Raw genomic sequence first — 21,303 nt, forward strand, 5'->3', positions numbered from 1 at the left:
GAGAACTGTCTTTACAGAACTGTAGTTGATATTTTTGTTGGGAGGATAACTGACGTGGTCACATGGAAATAGGAAAAAAGCTGGAAGTTTGACTTATTACTACCTACTAGCTAATGTGGCTACATTAGCTCCAGCTGTTGGTAAAGTGGAAATTTTCCTTCATAAATGTGCTTCCTGCCCTCCTTCTCCATAGTGTTCTTTGTCCTTAATCCTGATTGGAAGAAAGGTATAAGGTAGGCTTGTGCCACTTTCCTGTCTTGTTTTTCTGTAGGCTGTTTTGTCTTACTGTGTTGTTAAATTGAATTTGGTGAATGTAGGGGTCTTGGAAAGAGTTGCTCTCCAGCTCCCTTAAGAAGGCTGAAGCTTTACCCAGAACATCATTTAGAATTGCATTTCAGTAAAATTCACTAGTAATATTATTTATCAAGTGCTGTACTGTGGTATGGAGAACTTTTAGCAAATCCCCTTTTACAGATGAGGAAATGAACTTGCTCAAGAACATACAGCAGGAGGAGCTGTTAGTTGGATCCACAGGCTATGGGAGTCTGTTTCTTTGAAGGGGGAGGGTTCTTTATTCTTGAGAGGGTGAATCTGGAGCTAATGTGCAGATTTCCTGGGTGGTTAATGGAGATGGTCACATCAAAGTAGGGAAAAGGCTGGGTTTGATTTAGGATTAGCCACCCTGCCATATCCATCATATAAGCACTTGGGTCTCTGGGAGGGATTTGCTTTCCAGCTTTACAGTGGAGAACTTGTATTATATCTCCTTTTACAGGTGCTAGAGTCTTCCACTTTTGTATTGCAGGGATCTTTATTCCTTACAGGGTGAAGCTGGAGCTAATATGCTGGTTTGTTGGGTGGGGAAGAGGGCATGGTCACTACTTTGCCCCCAGTAAGCATGTGATTTTTAAGGGAGAGCCTGCCTTTCGACTCTTATTGCAGGTGTGCTTTTTTATTTCTTCAGATCTTTTTATTGGGAAGGGAGGAAGAAAACCAGCCAGCCATTACTATAATTGTTTTTCTGTTACATTTACTTTACACTTTTTGAAAATTGTACACATTCCTCTTTACATGGGTTACTTGTGTAAAGTCTTACACATTGAGGTACAGAGACTCTTTCCAATACATGTCTTACATCTTGAGCTATGCGCGATGCTGTCAAATCCATCCAAAGGTACACACAGCCTTCTCCACAGTATGATTTGCCTTGAAATTTTCAAAGACCAAGAAAGAATGCACCTATTATATCAGTGGGAAAGAAGTCAACATTTCCTTGGTACTCTGGGTTTCTTTCACCTCACACAAATTGTCTGCCAGAGCATCTTTACTTCTCATACAGATCAGTGACAGAGCAACATTAACTCCCTCTTCTTTTTCCCATTATAAATACATATTCACACCTTTATTTTCTGGAATAGGGAAGATCTTTCAGCTGAAGCAGACCTGCGAATTCTAACCCATAAATGCATCAGCTGGTCAGCTTGCTCTGCACAACCCTCTCCAGTCCACTAGTACATACCAAAATGAAGTTCTGCCGCTTTGGAAGGTGATGGGAGCCAATTCCTGAGCCTTATTAAAGTGGGTAGAGCTTGTTTTTTCTATACTGAGAAAGCTTCTGCTCCACTATTCCATGAGCCATGACTGAGAGGTCAGTCTTCAGGTAGTGCTTTATCACAGTAGGCTCTAAAAACAACCATACGAGTGAATGAGTGGCCTAGCCCACTCCGCATTTGTGGCCTCAGTCTTTTCAAAGCACTCTGTCGATCAACATGCCTTGCATCGAGCCCCACGAGCATCACTGCCTACCCCAATTTTAAAAGCTCAGTGTGAAGAACAGTAATGCACACTGCTTCCCTAAGATTGGAGAAGTACCACAGAAAAGAAATTAAGCATTAGTAATTCTTTTCGCAAGTAACCCAGGTACAGTACATTTGACTTCTTAGTGGGTGTTTTCTGATGTCCAAAAGGGGGGGAAAAAAAAGCTTCAGCGAGGGAGGCAACAGAACAGCTATTTTGCTTTCACCAAAGTAAATGTAAATGATGCTGAGGAGCAGAAGGAAGATGACTCAAACACTTCATATGTATATATATATTTTCCTCATGACCAGAGTGTTCATTTACATCATCCTGGGTCAACAGTCACGCCAGCTCTGTTCTACTATTGCAGAAACTCGTTTTTCGTATTCCCGCTTGTTCTCCTGGTACAACTGTGCAGCCTGGCTGTTTGCTGGACTATTGGGATTGGGTTCATCCAATAAAGACTACAAAGAAAATAAAGAAGTTTCAATGTGGAGCACTGATAAGTTGTATTAAAGACATCTGAGGGTACAATTTGAAAAGGGGATTAATTTCAGGTAGATACATTGTGCTAGGCAAGTGTCATCTCCCCCACTATTCACTCAATACACAATAGATTATCTTTTCTCATTTTTATAATGAACCAGTTTTCCTAGGACTGGCGTAACTGTATGTTAAGCACTTTCCATGTGTGTTAACAACTGTATTAAGCCCCATGGTGGATACAGGATAGTTTAATGGTTAGAGTCCCTCTCCCATAAGGGGTTCACCATTTAAGGGGAAGGAGGAGAAGAGGTACTTAATCCCCATTTGCCATATGAGGAAATGGAGGTACAGAAAAGCTGTGCGACTCACCTGAGGTCACACGCCAGACAAAACTGGCAGAGCCAAAATTAGAATTCAAGTCCCCCTACTCCCACTACTTCTCAGCGTGGTCAAATTCAGTGTTTGATGACTGTAGTCATCTATCAACAGCACTCAAATTTGTAAAACTGAATACCTTCCTAAACTGTGTTTTATATTGAGATGCAGGCTCTCGAGTGCACCAGTTATGCCTACTTAAAGAAAAAAAAGAGTATTGCACTGTACTGTAAGTGTTGTATTCTGTTCTGCACTGCCCTAATGTAAAGCACAGTGTGCAGAATAGGTCCTCACATCTATTATTGACTGAAGTGACACTTAAGTAGGGAAAGACTCACCTGTATGGAAGTTAATATGGAGGATACATCATATGTTGGACTCCAACGGTTTTGAAGAATATCCAGACATATACTACCATCTGCATAAACTAGAAAGGGGAATTAAGAAACCAAGTTCATTTAAGGACTGATTACTTTCAATTGGCTAAAACTGCTTATTTTCCACCATACAACTCCTAGTTGGTGTTTTTCCTTTCACTTTGATTCCATTTTTCTTAATAAAAAAACACGGCTGGGTTAAGTATGAATAATAGTTGTATCGGTTGAGGAGTAAAGGGATCATGATTTGAAAAACCTTGGTAAAAAACAACCTGACTTTTCTGCTTTTAAAAGTTTCAAGATGGTACTTGTTCGTTACTCTCTTTTATCCCTGTGAAGTTTTCTGCTGCCAGCCTACCACCACCGCACATTCCCACTACGGTAAGTCTGGAAGAGGGTAACCTGAGCACTGAGTGCAATGCCTTCAAGGAAGATTGATCACTCCCCTTGTGTCACCGAGAAATAAGAAGAGCCCTATGTCTGGCTTAATGGGCTGTCATGAGCTCTCTCGATAAGTGAACAGAGCATTAGGTTCTTTATACCTGTGACTTGTGCCGCTTAGTTACTCTACCTAAACGGCCGATGGTGATGAGCCCAACAAAGTGGCCTGAAGGTGCTCACTGAGCTCTGTTTTGCTCCTCTCCCACTGTACTCCAGCCTGCACACTTAGCTTCTTTAACACCAACCGACTTACTCTGCCCCCATCTCTCCTGCCAACCGCAATTTAACAACCATCTCCACGTCTATTCTGAAAGCTCCTTGAGGACAGCCATTGGATTCCTGCTGCCCTCTCACTCCCCTGAGCTCTTTGTAGACTGCTTTCCACACGGTAAACACGTGCATGCCACTGATTAGACTGTACCTGTGATAAACAGGTTTTGCTTTAGGAAAAAAAGCACTAGCACCCCAGCCACAGAATTCACTCTGCCCTAGCTGAGAGGCCAAAGCTTATTATGCCCCCACGGGCATCGACTTGAGAAGCGGCAGTGGCTTCTCTTCACCTCTGGAGGCGACTGCTGCTCGGCTCTCCCTAAGTTCTGGTGTCTACAAGAAGTAGTCGGCAGTGGTAGGGGTGCACTAAAAATGGCCATCGCCACCACTACCTTTGAGTTCTTTCTAGGGGGCCAGGGCCTAGTGGTACCTTCGACTGAAAGCCTCTGGCCTGCAAGGTCACCATTACTTTACTCGCATCGAGCGGAAGATTTCCAGTCAGGCCTCGGGGACAAACACGTCTCTCGCTGAGCGAAACCTAAACTTCCGCACGCACCCTAAAAGGTTTATTTTCTGCTCCCTGTGACTGCTCTCGAAGTGACAGATTGGTCCAAGAGCAGCTGAAACGACCCGTGGTTCCACTTACAGCAAGAAATGGTTGAGGGAAAGGAGAGGAAAGGGAAAAAGTCAGAATGTGGCATAGAAAGAGTCAAACATGCCAGGCACACAACATACTCTGTAATTCCTCCTTTCCTCTCTTTTGCGGCCCAGGGCTCGGCTCCCATCCTGCCTTGCCGTAACTGGGACCGTGGGCCCTTTCAACTGTTCCTGGAGGAACTTATCGCTTCGAGAGCAGTCACGGGGAGCAGAAACTGAACCTGTAGAGTTGATCTTTCCTAATGTATCTTTCCAGTTCATCCTTGATTGTGTTCTTTCCCACCACTTAAGAGTGGTTTTGCTCACAAGACCACTGAAATGAATAATCGATACTTATACTCAAATCAAGGTATTACTGATTTTTTAGGGACAATCATGATAGGATTCAGGTATTTTAAAAAAATGGCAACAATTAAGTGTTCTAGAAGCATGAACTGGATATTAGAACTGGAAAAATAAAAACATAGCCTAAATAACACACACAAATTTCAGCCAATTCTGAAAACACTGTCATCTCTAACCTCAAGATTACAAAACAGCAGACTGTTTTAATTCTTCCCTTCTTCTGATCCAGAATAGAAAAGGCAACAACTTGAACTTTCCAAACAGAAATGTACCCAGCTAGTCACTGGTCTAACCAGTTAGCAAAGAGCATGGCCTGGCCGTGACTAGATACCAAATGTTACTCTAGAAATACTTACCATTTGGATGAAACATTTTTGAGACAAATCTAACTGTAGGTGGCTTATTTGGATATTCTTCTGTGAATTCTATTGTCAGTTTAAAAGTTCCTGCAGTAAAAAAAGCAAAGTTTAAGCCAAAGGAAAATCTGCGAGTTTTCATCCGTCATAACATTTTTATGCTACTACTCCACAATGAATGCATGTTATTGGATGCTAATGGTTTTAATATAGAGTTCATCCAGTACTTACCTGCAAAATTTTCACGATTTTTTCCCCCAAAAAATCCTCAAGCCAAACTAAGTTCAGAGTAATTTTGTCCCTTAAGATATAAGTTCTGAAAGCTGGGTCCAGAGAAGGAACAGAAGCTCCTGATGATCCTTTATATTTTAAGGTGAGCTCACAAAGGTTTCCTTCAGGGTTAGTAATTATTTCAGATGTGCAGCCAAGCTTCACCCACACTCAGCTCAGGTTCAGAGAGCATTACTAAAGTTATAAATGGAAAAAAGGAGAGTCTAAATATGCATTCCATTCAAACTCCAAATGCTACTATGAGGTAGATAGGAAATTTTCCACAAGAGAAAAAAAGGTTAGAAATTGACTATTTTCTGACCCGATCGATGACTTCAATAATGGAGGGAAGAGGTGGAGAAGAGGGGGAAGAAAAGAGGGGGAAGCTCACCCTGTAGTGTACACCTCTTGCCCATTGCCACACACATAAAATCACTTCCAACATCCCCTTTCAGTCCAGAGATGTTGGAAACTTCAAAACTTCAATTTGATCCTATAAAGCTACCCTATTCAAAGCACATCATGGAATACTCATTATGGGAGAGCTGATCATTTTACAATGATGCTATCAAAACCTGACATTTAATATCAATAAGCTACCATATTTACTCACATCACTGCCCCAATTTTCAGCAACCCCAAAAAAGAGAGGGGCAATAATGGAGCTTAAAAGTAAGATGAGCGGGAAGGAAATGAAAGGGGGAAAGGAAAAGGAAGGTAAGGAGGCTTTTGAGGTCACATCTCTCCTACTGTAGTCCATCAAATGCTGCAAGCATCACACGCTTGTATCAAACAGGTATTCAATGATTTAATGGCTCCCCCCTTCCCTTTTATCCCTCTGTGAAGAAAATCTCTCCCTGGTACCTGCAGCAAAATCATGTTCTGAAACTTTTCTTCAAATGCACTGCTGTCATGGCTTACATCATCTTTTATTCCTCAAAGATCGGGGGCAATCACACAGGTAAATAAGGCATATGCCAATAGAGATTGAAAAATGCAAGAAGCATTACTCAAGTTCGTAGCCTAGAAGGTAAGATGAGTAGTGAACTCATTCACTTATGTGGCTTCAATCATCACCTTTATGCAGATGATTCCCATTACACTCCAGCCCTGATGTCTCTCCCTCTCTGCAAATTTGTGTTTCCTCCTGCCTTCAAGACAACTCTACTTGGATCTCCCAGCCACGTGTTCAGGCCTTGTTTCTCCACTACTCAAGAACCTCCTATAGTTGCCCATCCACTTCTGTGTCAAGCAGAAACTCCTTACAATTTGCTTTAAAGCACTCAATCACCTTGCCCCTTCCTACCTCATCTCACTGCTTTACTACTACAAGACTAATGCTCCTCCAATGCTAACCTTCTCATTGTACCTCAATCTCATTTATCTAGCCGCTCATCTCTTGCCCACATCCTGCCTCTGTCCTAGACCACCGTCTCTCTTCATATATGACAATTACTATCCTCCTGTTCAAAGCCTTCTTGAAGCCACATCTCCTCCAAGAGGCCTTCCCTAAGCCCTCTTTTTCTTTTCTTCCTCCCCCTTCTGCATCACCCTGACTCATTCCCTTTATTCATCCCCCTTCTCGGCCCCACAGCACGGAGGTACGCATCTGTAATTTTATTTATTTAATGTCTGTCTCTGCCCTCTAGACTGCAAGCTCTTTATCGGTAGGGAATGTGTTATTTGGTACTCTCCCAAGTGTTTGGTACAGTGCTTTGCGCACAGTAAGCGCTCAATAAATACTGATGGCGCTGGGATCAATGGAAGATTTCTTTGCAGGGAAAAATGTGACATCATAATCTTACTTCCGCTTGGGCACTATACTTAGGCAGTTTTTTCTCCCTGTAGAGAAAAAAGGGAAAAAAAGGACCTCTGTCTTTTGGAATTGCATTACCCTTTTCTGGCTCAGCCTGAGTAAATTACTTATCTATGGGTACTAAATCTGCCACTAAATCATAAGTTATTTCTCCTCCAAAAACATCAATTTACTTCCTCACACCACTTGCATCAAGTCCAGGAACAAACAAGGAAAAAAAATCCCACTATCACCTATTTAATATGAAGCAGCAGCATGGCACATTGGATAGAGTGTGGGTCTGGGAGTCAGAAGATTGTGGGTTCTAACCCCAGCTCTACCACTTGTCTGCTGTGTGATAATGGGAAATTCACAATTCCTCTGGGCCTCAGTTACCTCATCCATAAAAGGGGGATAGGACTGTGAGTCCCACGTGGGACAGGGACTGTGTCCCACTGATTTAATCCAACTGATTTATGTACACATCTGTAATTTTATTTATTTGTATTGATGTCTGTCTCCCCACTTCTAGACTAAGCTCATTGTGGACAGGGAATGTAACTGTTTATTGTTCTATTGTACTCTCCCAAGAGCTTAGTACAGTCCTGTACACACAGTAAGAGGTCAATAAATACGACAATGTACGATTACCTTGTATCTACCCCAGGTCTTAGACTAGTGCTTGACACATAATAAGTGCTTAACAAATATCATAATTATTATTTCGGCAATACTAAATGCTACCTTTCCCTTACCAAGACTGTGGAAAAGATTTTGCTGCCATAAGTGCTGAGCTGAACATGTTCATAACCCAGGGATGCATTACTTTCAAGTCTGCCGTGTGCTTTCCCGATGACAGAGACTAGTCCCCCAGAAAGATCCGATTTCCTTACAGAATCTGCATCTAAGGATTTTTCAAAATCAAAAGCATGTTGCAGAACAAGCAGTCAGATAATTTCTTGGGAGAAGGAACTGGAACTTGTCAGAACATTCTGCCCAGTTTTCACTACATGAACATAAAGTTGTCTCCCTGAGAATACAGGAGAGACAACTTTCAGTACCGTGGACACTAAGAAAGGAGAGCACAGCCCAGAAGCTCCAGAAGGTCTCATCTGTAATCCGATGGGCTTCATCCATTTTGATTTTGGAGTTCAGAAAAGTTTGGTTTTTTTTCTATTAGATCCCAATTCATACTAAAATCAAAACCTTCCGCTGAAAATATTACCTAAAATAACGCAATAACATCAACATGTGCTATACAGTGACGGTTCTGAAGCATCATTTCTCTTCCAGACCTACCGACCACCCGGGAGAGTACTTTAGAAATTTAAACTACCAAGCTTCAAACAAACTGGGATGCAATGGGGCCTTGGACAAGTCACTTAAATACCAGGGAAAAAAACGGTAAGCTCTTACTATGGGTCAGGCACTATACTAAGCACTGAGGTAGATAAAAGATAATCAGGTTGGGCACAGTCCCTGCCCCACATAGGATTCTCAGTCTTAATCCCCATTTTATAGATGAGGTAACAGGCATAGATAATTTGAGTGACTCGCTCAAAGTCACACAGCAGACAAGAGACAGAACTGGGATTAGAAGCCAGATCCTCTGACTCCCAGGCCTGTGTTCTTTCCACTAGACCATACTGCTCTGTGCCTCAGTTTCCTCAACTGCAAAATGGAGAATCGATACCTGATCTCCCTCCTACCTGTGAGCTCCACGTGTGACAGGAACTGTCTCTGATCTGATTAACCTGTACCTACTCCAGCACTTAGAACTGTTCTGGACACTTAGTAGGGGCATAATAATATTTAAAAGAAAAACAAAAACAAAACAAAAAACAAGCTGCAGTATTAACTTTCACAAAAGTGTGAGAGGTTTTTAGGCTCACCAAAAATACTTATTTTTATGGTGTTTACGAAGTTCCAGTAACATGGATTCTCCCAAAAACTGCCAAATATCACTGGCTCAAAGAGAGACAAGAGTTCACTAATATGGTAATGTTGCTAAGCCCAGAGGGAAGACTCAAAAGTACCTTAAACATGTTCCTTGAGAATTCCGACCTCAGATTACCCACTCCAGTCCATATTTCACTCTGCTGGCCCTATCATTTTCCCAAAATAAACTTTCAGTCCACGTCTCTCTGCTCAAGAACTTCCAATGGCTGCCCGCCTATCCACCTCCAAATCAAACTCCTCTCCATCGGTTTGAAGCACTCTTTCCATCGTCTCTCCCTCTTCTACCTAACCTGGCTGATTTATTGCACTCCAGCCATCACAACTGGCTCCTCTGACACCACCATAATCCGCATCTCACCACCAACCCCTCATCACCCCCCCACCTCTGGCCCCAAACTCCCTCCCCATTCATAGCCCCTCTAGACTGTATGATGGTTGTAGGCAGGGAATGTGTCTACCAGGATGTAGTACAGTGCTCTGCACACAGTAAGGACTCAATAAATACCACTAATTGATTGATATGGCAGACCACCACTCCCTAACTTCAAAGCCTTCCTAAAAATCACATCTCCAAGAGGTCTTGCAATCAAAGGTATTTACTGAATACTTACTGTGTGTAGAGCACTGTACTACGCGCTCAGGAGAGCACAATACACGAGAGTTGACAAGACACATTCGCTGCCCACGAGGAGCTTACAGTCTAGAGGGGGAGACAGGGATGAATACAAATTAGATATGTACAGAAGTGCATATGCACACTTCCTTTCCCAACTAATCCCTTCTTTCCTCTACTCACTCTTCTTCCTCTGCATCATGTACGGATTTCGATATGAACCCCTGAAGCACCTGCTGTTCATCCCACCATCAGCACTTAAACACATATCCATAATTCACTCATAAATCTGTCCCAATATCTCACCTAGAAGCTCCTTGTGAACATATCTACCTTTTCTATATCATACTGAGCTCCCCCAAAAGCTCTGCATCCAGCAGGCACTCAAATAATACCATCGATTGATTGTTTTGCTGAAAAGGAGGGGAACTTCCATTTTATCTCATTTCTCGACTCATTACATCCCTACTCCCATTATGATATACCTTCCATTTGCAAATATGACCTGTTTGGTACAGTCTCTAGACTATAAGCTCATTATGGGCAGGGAATGTGTCTGTTTATTGTTATACTGTACTCTCCCAACAGTTCAGTGTTTTGCACCCAGTAAGTGCTCATTACATAGGGTTGAATGAATGAATGAATACTATGCCTCAATTTCACCTGTAGGTCCTATGGAAAACATTTTAAGAATTGAGAAAATGGCTCATCTACCCTGAAAATCCACATATTGGGGTCTGATTCTGGATTGCTTTTGAGGGACAGCCCAATATTCTAGGGAAAGCCTACCGCTTAGACTCAATAGGCTATCCCTCAAAACCCACAATTTATCAACTCAAGATTCTAGTCTCGAGGACCCTTGGGTTCTTTTCAGAGCCATGAACATTCAGCAAGGAACACATTTTTAACAGAAAACTAATATCAGCAATGTTGACGAAAACTGATGACTACTTTTACAACTTACTCTTGCCAATTTGGATGGCGCATGGTGAGCATCCTATATAACCTTCAGTTTCAGCAGAGGGAGATCCATTATAGAACCAAAATGGAATCTATCGACACCAACCCTCTTGGGCCTTCCAAAGAGGGGCTAAGTCATGATAAACACTTCTTCCCTCTGGCCTGAAAATGTCTTAGTGCCTTTTCCCTTAGGAAGGCAATTCAAGGCCTGATCACTGCAGAAACTCCCAAGTTCTCAATCAGTAGTATCTGTTGAGCAGCTCCTGTACTCTACATGCTTGGAAAGGTCCAAAAGAATTAGTAGACATGATCCCTGCCCTCCAGGAGCTTTCAGCCCACCAAAGGGACACAGGCACTGTCTCCCCCATCCTAAAAAAACCCGCTCTTGACCCCACTTCCCCCTCCAGTTATTGTCCTATCTCCCTACTACCCTTCCTTTCCAAAATCCTAGAACGAGTCGTCTACAATCGATGCTTAGAATTCCTTAACTCCCATTCTCTCCTAGACCCCCTCCAATCTGGCTTCCGTCCCCTCCACTCTATCGAGACTGCTCTCTCTAAGGTCACCCGTGACCTCCTTCTTGCCAAATGCAATGGCTCCTACTCCATTCTAATCCTCCTTGACCTCTCTGCTGCCTTTGACACTGTCGACCATCCCCTCCTCCTCCATACCTTATCTCACCTTGGCTTCACGGACTCTGTCCTCTCCCGGTTCTCCTCTCACCTCTCTGGCCGGTCATTCTCGGTCTCCTTCGCCGGAGCCTCCTCCCCCTCCCATCCTTTAACTGTTGGAGTTCCTCAAGGGTCAGTTCTTGGCCCTCTTCTGTTCTCCATTTACACTCACTCCCTCGGTGAACTCATTCGCTCTCACGGCTTTGACTACCATCTCTACGCAGATGACACGCAGATCTACATCTCCGCCCCTGTCCTCTCCCCGTCCCTTCAGGCTCGCATCTCCTCCCGCCTCCGGGACGTCTCCACCTGGATGTCGGCCCGCCGCCTAAAACTCAACATGAGCGAGACTGAGCTCCTCATCTTCCCTCCCAAACCCGGTCCTCTCCCAGACTTCTCTATCACCGTGGATGGCACGACCATCCTTCCCGTCTCTCGGGCCCGCGATCTCGGTGTCATCCTTGACTCGTCCCTCTCGTTCACCCCACACATCCTATCCATTACCGAGACCTGCCAGTTTCACCTCTACGATATCGCCAAGATCCGCCCTTTCCTCTCCACCCAAACGGCTATCTTACTGTTACGGGCTCTCGTTATATCCCGGCTAGACTACTGTGTCGGCCTTCTCTCTGACCTCCCTTCCTCCTCTCTCGCCCCGCTCCGGTCTATTCTTCACTCCGCTGCCCGGCTCATCTTCCCACAGAAACGATCTGGGCATGTCACTCCCTTTCTTAAACAACTCCAGTGGTTGCCTATCGACCTCCGCTCCAAACAAAAACTCCTCACTCTAGGCTTCGAGGCTCTCCATCACCTTGCCCCTTCCTACCTCTCCTCCCTTCTCTCTTTCTACCGCCCACCCCGCACGCTCCGCTCCTCCGCCGCCCACCTCCTCACCGTCCCTCGGTCTCGCCTATCCCGCCGTCGACCCCTGGGTCACGTCCTCCCGCGGTCCTGGAACGCCCTCCCTCCTCACCTCCGCCAAACTGATTCTCTTTCCCTCTTCAAAACCCTACTTAAAAATCACCTCCTCCGAGAGGCGTTCCCAGACTGAGCTCCTCTTCCCCCTCTACTCCCTCTGCCATCCCCCTTTACCTCTCTGCAGGTAAAGCCTCTTTTCCCCCATCTCCCTCTGCTCCTCCACCTCTCCCTTCCCATCCCCACAGCACTGTACTCGTCCGCTCAACTGTATATATTTTCGTTACCCTATTTATTTTGTTAATGAATTGTACATCGCCTCGATTCTATTTAGTTGCCATTGTTTTTACGAGATGTTCTTCCCCTTGACTCTGTTTATTGCCATTGTTCTCGTCTGTCCGTCTCCCCCGATGAGACCGTAAGCCCGTCAAACGGCAGGGACTGTCTCTATCTGTTGCCGACTTGTTCATCCCAAGCGCTTAGTACAGTGCTCTGCACATAGTAAGCGCTCAATAAATACTATTGAATGATTTTTGTTAATTTGTTCACTTGTTCCATGAGAAGCAGCGTGGCTCAGTGGAAAAAGCACAGGCTTGGGGGTCAGAGGTCATGGGTTCTAATCCCGGCTCTGCCATTTGTCAGCTGTGTGACTTTGGGCAAGTCACTTAACTTCTCTGTGCCTCAGTGACCTCATCTGTAAGATGGAAAAGACTGTGAGCCCCAAGTAGAACAACCTGATCACCTCGTATCCTCCCCAGGGCTTAGAACAGTGTTTTGCACATAGTAAGCACAACAAATACCATCATTATTATTATTTTTGTTGCTACTTTGTCTTAATCCATTGAAAATGTCAAAGCAATACAGACCAGCACTTCATTAACTGAATCAGCCTATTCCAAAAATCCCTAGTCCCCTAGTAGCTGCGTTGGGTAGTGCCCACAGGAAGTTAGAATAGGAATGAGAAACAGTGTAGTCCAGTGGACAAAGCACAGGCCTGGGAGTCAGAAGAACCTGGTTTCTAATCCCAGCTCTGCCACTTGTCTGCTGTAACCTTGGGCAAGTCACTTCTTTTCTCTGGGCCTGTTACCTCACCAATAAAATGGAGATTAACACTGTGAGCCCCACATGGGACATGGACCGTATACAGTGGTTATCATTTTTAAAAAAAAAAGTATTTTTCCTCTGAATGCCTCTGCCTCTCAAAGAGAAAAGGCAGGGAGGGAGAAAGAAGAGTGAAGACCTTTCACTGGCCAGAACTATATAGTTTCCTACTTTTTCTAAACATTTGGGAACACAACATACAGCAAGAAGTCACACAATCTCAGCATCAATAAATATGAAAGCTAAAACAAATGTTGGAAGTGATGGCACATACCTATACAAACGTTAAGGTGAAATGCTTTAAAACACGTTTACATAGATCAAGGTTCACTTGAACATTTGCTGTAATGGAACATTTGTTGGCTGTGGCAGGTACATGGACTTTTCCCGTCACCCTCTATAGAGGTAGAAGTAATGTTCACATTGAGAGGGCAGGGTCTTCCAGTAATTCCTTAAGTTACAGTGGGAAATCCATATCAACATGAAATATTGCATCACTTTTAATGACAGCGGAAGAGCTCGTGGACATCCTTAGGACAAAATGAGCATCTTCCAGATGGACTTCTTGAAGTCGAGGCAGTTCTGAAACACTGATGCCATTTGGGTACAGCTGAATCCAGCAGGCAGCATTTTGACTAAAGTGAGGCAGGAAAGTCAAGCTAAACTCAAGGGATCTGTTTTGCTAGTAAAAACAGTCACATAACCTGCACAAAAAACCTAAGAATAGGGGGCCAAATACATCTATTAGAGGTAAAATCTGTCCAGCTCCAAGTAGATGAACTACTTCTGCTGGAGAGAAAACAATTTGATTGATGAAATGTACCTAACAACTCTGGGTCCTGCAAATTCTCTTCCTGCACTGTCAATTTTATTTCAGTACCAAACAGCACCGGCATTTATCCAGCACTGTGGTGGAAGGGGAATCTTTGGAGGCATTTAAGTGACAGCAGTTCTCTGCACAAGTTTATGCAACTGGTATTTCAAATTACAAAGGGCCAACTAATACTGATCTACATCACAGGTATATTAGTATGAATTCCCATCCTTCTAACAAGAAAATCCTGAATTGGCCGATACTTGTATTTAAAAAAACAACAATAAAAAATCCTCCTTCCCCTTCGAAAACCTAGGAACTTGATTCCTGATTTCTACACCTCTTAATTTAGTAAACTCTAAAATGAATGTGCAAAGAGCCACATGACCCAGAGAAAAAACCACTATGAGATACAACTTGTTCCAACTGAAGAAGATCCAGCACCGGGCTGTGACAACACATGTGAGGCCTTTTTAATTTAAAAAATGAAAAGATTAAGATAGCAAGCTTTATCCTGCCGCCTCATCCCGAAGCTTTGTTACAACTAGACTCGATGCTATAAAGAATTAGCGTATGAGGGAAGCGAGGCCAGGCTCTTCCACCCCTCAGAGTAATTCTCTTCCAGTATGTAAGCTTCTCGTGCACGTGGACCGTGTTCACATACTCTGTTCTACCACTCTTTCCCCAGGTGCAAAAACAGTGTTCTGCACACCCTAAGTCATCAATACAACCTACTGATTGACCGACATTAACACCCCAGACTCATCTGTTAAGAGGCTGAGGTTGGGGTCACCTAGCTACGGGGAAGGCCAAGGTTGGGAGCTACGGTGGGGGAAGCGGGGTCCCTTTTTAAACAATAGAGAGAGCAAATATAAGAGGGGCAAAAAAAAAAAGAAAAATGAAGACTGTCAGGAGGAGAGCAAAACAACAAAAGGGGTGGTACGACAGAAGGGGGGGAAAAAATGAAGTTTCTGTCGGGAGGAGCGCACCCGTGACTCCGGCCTGGGGGCAGGACGCTGGGGTCCAACGGGGGCTTCCGAGCCACATCGCCCTCTCTCTCCTTCTGGATGCCCCCCACCCCCCCGGCGCCAGCCCCCAATAATATGGGGAAGCAGCGTGGCTCAGTGGAAAAAGCCCGGGCTTGGGAGTCAGAGGTCAAATGAAGCAGCGTGGCTCAATGGAAAGAACATGGGCTTGGGAGTCAGGGGTCATGGGTTCTAATCCCGGCTCCGCCACCTGTCAGCTGTGTGACTTTGGGCAAATCACTTAATTTCTCGGAGCCTCAGTGACCTCATTTGTAAAATGGGGAAGAAGACTGTGAGCCCCACGTGGGACAACCACATTACCCTGTATCTACCCCAGCGCTCAGAACAGTGCTCGGCACATAGTAAGCGCTTAACAAATACCATTATTATTATTATTATTAATAATCCCGGTTCCGCCGCTTGTCAGCTGTGTGACTTTGGGCCAGCCACTTCACTTCTCTGGGCCTCAGTTACCTCATCTGGAAAATGGGGATGAAGATGGTGAGCCCCACGTGGGACAACCTGAGTTCCTTGTATCGCCCCAGTACTTAGAACAGTGCTTTGCACAGACTAAGCACTCACCTAATGCCATTATCATCATCAACAACCCGAGGACATGGAGAAAGCCCCCCCCCCCCTCCTCCCGCCAACACACACACATACACGCCCCCTTCCCGGCCAACTTACCGTCTTCAAATGGGGTCCCCTCGGGCCTGCAAAGGAAACGGACTCGGTGACTATGGGTCGGGTTGGGCCGGGCCGCTGGTCCCATCAGCCCGCCCCGCGCCCCCCGGCCAGTCCGGGGGCCTGTCGTTCATTCATTCAATCATATTTATTAAGCGCTTTCTCTGTGCGGAGCACTGGACTAAGCGCTGGGAACGGACAATTGGACAACAGAGAGAGACCATCCCTGCCCATTGATGGGCTCACCTTCAAAAGCAGCATGGCTCAGTGGAAAGAGCCCGGGCTTGGGAGTCAGAGGTCACGGTTTTCTAATCCCAGCTCTGCCGCTTGCCAGCTTTGTGACTGTGGGCAAGTCCCTTCACTTCTCTGGGCCTCAGCTACCTCATCTGTCAAATGGGGATGAAAACTGGGAGCCCCACATGGGACAACCTGATCACCTTGCAGCCCTCCGGCGCTTAGAACAGTGCTCTGCACATAGTCAGTGCTTAACAACACCATCAGTGGAAAGAGCCCGGGCTTGGGAGTCAGAGCTCATGGGTTCGAATCCCGGCTCTGCCACTTATCAGCTGTGTGACTGTGGGCAAGTCACTTCACTTCTCTGGGCCTCAGTTCCCTCATCTGTCAAATGGAGATGAAGACTGTGAGACTCACGTGGGACCCCCCGATGACCCTTTATCTACCCTGGCACTTAAAACAGTGCTCTGCCCCTAGCCAGCGCTTAACAAATCCCATCAGCTGTGTGACTTAGGGCAAGTCACAACCTCTCTGAGCCTCAGTGGCCTGATCTCTAAAACGGGGATGAAGACTGTGAGCCTCACGTGGGCCAACCTGATCACCTTGTATCCCCCCCGGGGCTTGGGACAGTGCTTAGCACATAGTAAGCCCTTAACAAATGCCATTATTTTAATTTTTATTAAAGGTGGGGGAGGCGGACGGCGGGGCAACGCAGAACCAAAGGAAAAGAAGGAAGGGGAGGAAGGGAATGGGGGGGACGCACACCTCCTTAAGAAAACCAACGGGGTAATAAATGAAATATCCAGATGGAGGCGGGGACGGACGCCGTTACTGCAGCGTGGCTCGGTGGAAAGGGCCCGGGCTTGGGAGTCAGAGGTCGTGGGTTCTAATCCCGGCTCCGCCGCTTGCCAGCCGTGTGGCTTTGGGCGAGTCACTTCGCTTCTCTGCGCCTCAGTGACCTCATCTGTCAAATGGGGATTAAAACCGGGAGCCCCACATGGGGCAACCTCACCACCCCGCTTCCCCCCCCCCCCCCCCCCCAGCGCTCAGGAACGGTGCTCTGCACGTAGTAAGCGCTTAACCACCACCACCATTATTCCCGGGACCAGGACTTACCCGAAGATGACGGCGTTCCACACCATGATGTTGTTCTCGGAGGGGGCCCCGCTGACCCCGGCCGGGGGGTCCTCCTGCAGCCTAAGGGAGGGAAGGAGCAGACGGTCGAAAAGAGGCCGCTTGGGCAGCGCGGGGGCCCGGCCGCCCTCCCGTCCCTTCCCTTTACCTCTTGAAGTCCCGCATGAGTCTCCGCCGGGCCGGGGTGGACATGTCGGGGCTGCAGCGGGCTCAGGGATGGAGCATGCAAGTCACCGGGGGCCGGAGGAGGACGGAGGACGACGAAGGACCGGCGGCCGACAGCCAGGCCCGACCCCACCGGAGCGGCGCAAACCACTGCTCGCCGCCCGAGGGGACACCGCGGACTATACCAACCACCCTGGGGGGGGGGGAGGGGGAGGAGAAAAAGAAAGCGGGACAACAAGCTAAACCACTGCGGGAGGGGGGGGGGACGGACCGTACCACTGCGAAAAGGGGGGGAGGCCCGGATCGTACCACTGAGAAACCGGAGGGGGGGGGGCAGGACGGACGGATAGGTCCGTCAGGGCTGGGAGGGGACCAAAAAGAAAAAAGGTCACAGTCCACCCGGAGGGAAGATCCCTTCGAGACGCTTAGCACAGTGCTCTGCACATACCGACGTTATTATTAAGACACGCCCTTTGGGGGCGTTGGGGACAGTACCATCATCATACAAAGGCGGGGGGGGGGGGGGATGGCAAAGCGGCAGGCATTCGTTCCGTCGTATTTCTAATAATGTCGGTATCGGCTAAGCGCTCACTATGTTCTGAGCGCTGGGGGAGACACCCTAAAATGGTGGGATTTGTCAAGCGCTTACTTATGGGCAAAGCAGCGTGGCTCAGTGGGAAAGAGCATGGGCTTGGGAGTCGGAGGTCATGGGTTCGAATCCCGGCTCTGCCACTTGTCGGCTGGGTGACTCTGGGCAAGTCACTTCACTTCTCTGTGCCTCCGTTACCTCATCTGTAAAATGGGGATTAAGCAACTGCGAGCCCCACGTGGGACAACCTGATTCCCCTGTGTCTACCCCAGCGCTTAGAACAGTGCTCTGCACATAGTAAGCGCTTAACAAATACCAACATTATTATTATTATTAAGCCCTGGGGGGGGGGGGGCAATACAAGGCGATCAGGCTGTCCCACGTGGGGCTCACAGTTGCTTAATCCCCATTGTACAGATGAGGTGACTGAGGCACAGAGATGTTAAGTGACTTGCCCAAGGTTACACAGCTGACTAGCGGCGGAATGTCAGTATTTGTTAAGCGCCTACTATCTGTTATCTGTTGCCGATGTGTCCATTCCAAGCGCTCAGTACGGTGCTCTGCACATAGTAAGCGCTCAATAAATACTATTGAATGAATGAATACTATGTTCTGAACGCTGGGGGAGAGACAATAATAATGTTGGTATTTGTTAAGCGCTTGCTATGTGCAGGGCACTGTTCCGAGCGCTGGGGGAGATACAGGGTTATCACGTTGTCCCACCTAAAAATAATAATAATAATATTTGTTAATGATAATAATAATGTTATTTGTTATACAGGGTTATCAGGTTGTCCGACATAAAAATAATAATAATAATAATGTTATTTGTTAAGCGCTTACTATGTTCTGAGCGCTGGGGGAGATACAATAATAACGGATTTGTTAAGCCCTTACTATGTTCTGAGCACTGGGGGAGATACAATAATAATGTCGATATTTGTTAAGCGCTTTACTATGTTCTGAGCGCTGGGGGAGATACAATGATAATGTCGGTATTTGTGAAGCGCTTACTCTGTGCAGAGCACTGTTCTGAGCGCTGGGGAAAATACAATAATAATGTCGGTATTTATTAAGCGCTTACTCTGTGCAGAGCACTGTTCAAAGCGCTGGGGGAAATATAATACTAATGTCGGTATTTAACTGCTTACTCTGTGCAGAGCACTTTTCTGGGCACTGGGGGAAGATACAATAATAATGTCGGTATTTGTTAAGCGCTTACTCTGTGCAGAGCACTTTTCTGAGTGCTGGGGGAAGATACAATAACAATGTCGGTATTTGCTAAGCGCTTACTATGTGCAGAGCACTGTTCTAAGTGCTGGGGGAGCAGCGTGGCTCAGTGGAAAGAGCATGGGCTTTGGAGTCAGGGGTCATGAGTTCGAATCCCAGCTCTGCCACTTGTCAGCTGTGTGACTGTGGGCAAGCCACTTAACTTCTCTGGGCCTCAGTTACCCCATCTGTAAAATGGGGATGAAGACTGTGAGCCCCATGTGGGACAACCTGATTCCCCCGTGTCTCCCCCAGCGCTTAGAACAGTGCTCTGCACATAGTAAGCGCTTAACAAATACCAACATTATTATACAGGGTCATCAGGTTGCCCCACATGAGGCTCACAGTCTTCATCCCCATTTTACAGATGAGGGAACTGAGGCACAAGGTGATCAGGGTGTCCCCCGGGGAGGGCTCACGGTCTTCATTTGACAGATGAGGGAACTGAGGCCCAGGGTAGTGAAGTGACTTGCCCCAAATCACCCAGCTGATAGCGCTTACTGTGTGCACGGCACTGGATTAAGCGCTTGCAATGGACAAGTCGGCAACAGAGACAGACCATCCCTGCTCACGGGGGAGACGGACGACAAAACAAAAACAAGACATCATCATCAAGATCAGTAGAGTCAAGGAGATATACACCTCATTAACAAAATAAACAGGGTAATAAATAATATATATATATACAAATGAGCACAGTGCTGAGGGCAGGGAGAAGGGAGGGGGAGCAGAGGGAAAGGGGAGGCTAAAGCTCAGCCATTAATAGGGGGCGAGAGATCACCACTCTGTGCGGAGGACAGATTATTTCCAAGAGAGAAGGAAGTTTTGGGATAATCCCGACCTACATTGAGGACAGAAAAAGGCGGAGACAGAGGGCCGATTGTGCCAATGGCGCTAAGAGGCGGGCTGACAGCACGACTCAACCAAGAACAGGAAAGGGGAGAAGGATGAGTAATGGAGCAGGCAGGGAAATCGGCTGGGGTTTGTTTTTTTCGGGGGGCGGGGAAGGTACCAGTTGGGTTTAGGGTTCCTGCTCAATCTGTTCCTTCCTCCCCTAGGGAGCTCATTTACCACAAATGCACTTCCGCTGGTGGGAGGAGTAAAGCGGCTCTTCCACGGAATTGAGGATCGGGAAATGAGTTGCGAGGAGGAGAGAGAACGTGGGGATTTTTTTCCTATCAAGAAAGAACACCTGGAAAGATAGGAAAGTGATAAATGCCGAAGAAAGGCGCCTGTCATCTTTATTACGCCTATTATGATGATGATGTTGGTATTTGTTAAGCGCTTACTATGTGCAGAGCACTGTTCTAAGCGCTGGGGTAGACACAGGGGAATCAGGTTGTCCCACGTGGGGTTCACAGTCTCAATCCCCATTTTACAGATGAGGTAACTGAGGCACAGAGAAGTTAAGTGACTTGCCCACAGTCACACAGCTGACAAGTGGCAGAGCTGGGATTCGAACTCATGACCTCTGACTCCAAAGCCCGAGCTCTTTCCACTGAGCCATGCTGCTTCCTTGGCTGCTCCATCAGTTCCTCTGGAGCAGAGATCCTATTTTAGCCTTCTTCAGTTTTTCCCCCAATCTGTGTCCGGCGGGTGTTCATTCATTCAATAGTATTTATTGGGGGCTAACTATGTACTAAGCGCTTGGAATGGACAATTCAGCAACAGATAGAGAAAATCCCTGCCCACTGACGGGCTTACAGTCTAATGGGGGGGGGGGGGGGCGGACAAAAACAATAGCAATAAATAAATCAAGGGGATGTACATCTCTAACAAAATAAATAGGGTAATAAAAATATATACAAATGAGCACAGTGCTGAAGGGAAGGGAGAGGGGGAGGAGCAGAGGGAAAGGGGGGAAAGGGGGCTGAGCTGAGGAGAGGTGAAGGGGGGGCACAGAGAGGCAGCAGAGGAAAAAGCGGAAGCTCAGTCTGGGAAGGCCTCTTGGAAGAGGTGAGCTCTCAGTCCACAGAGCCATGAATGGAGCATCTTTAAAAT

The 21,303-nt window shown here is 46.4% G+C and overlaps 1 protein-coding gene across 2 annotated transcripts in view; it reads right to left on the reverse strand.

Annotated features, from left to right (window-relative positions):
• Positions 1-1,008: 1,008 nt before the first annotated feature.
• The window catches only part of UBE2A (ubiquitin conjugating enzyme E2 A), a 30,678-nt gene continuing 10,383 nt past the window's right edge, over positions 1,009-21,303 (reverse strand). The window contains exons 2-8 of one of the 2 annotated variants that reach the window (XR_003760442.2): positions 20,374-20,494; positions 17,428-17,637; positions 17,262-17,342; positions 15,915-15,940; positions 5,105-5,194; positions 2,997-3,085; positions 1,009-2,261 (exon numbers count right to left, since the gene is read on the reverse strand). Coding sequence is in view for 1 of the 2 variants with exons in the window: in XM_029067128.2 (XP_028922961.1) it covers positions 2,133-2,261; positions 2,997-3,085; positions 5,105-5,194; positions 15,915-15,940; positions 17,262-17,342; positions 17,428-17,471 (459 nt within the window). In the remaining variant the exon portion in view is untranslated. The remainder of the gene's footprint in view (positions 2,262-2,996; positions 3,086-5,104; positions 5,195-15,914; positions 15,941-17,261; positions 17,343-17,427; positions 17,638-20,373; positions 20,495-21,303) is intronic. The other variant, XM_029067128.2, reaches the window with a different exon arrangement.

This window comes from Ornithorhynchus anatinus, chromosome 6 (genome assembly GCF_004115215.2).
Source record: "Ornithorhynchus anatinus isolate Pmale09 chromosome 6, mOrnAna1.pri.v4, whole genome shotgun sequence".
Lineage (NCBI taxonomy): Eukaryota > Metazoa > Chordata > Mammalia > Monotremata > Ornithorhynchidae > Ornithorhynchus > Ornithorhynchus anatinus.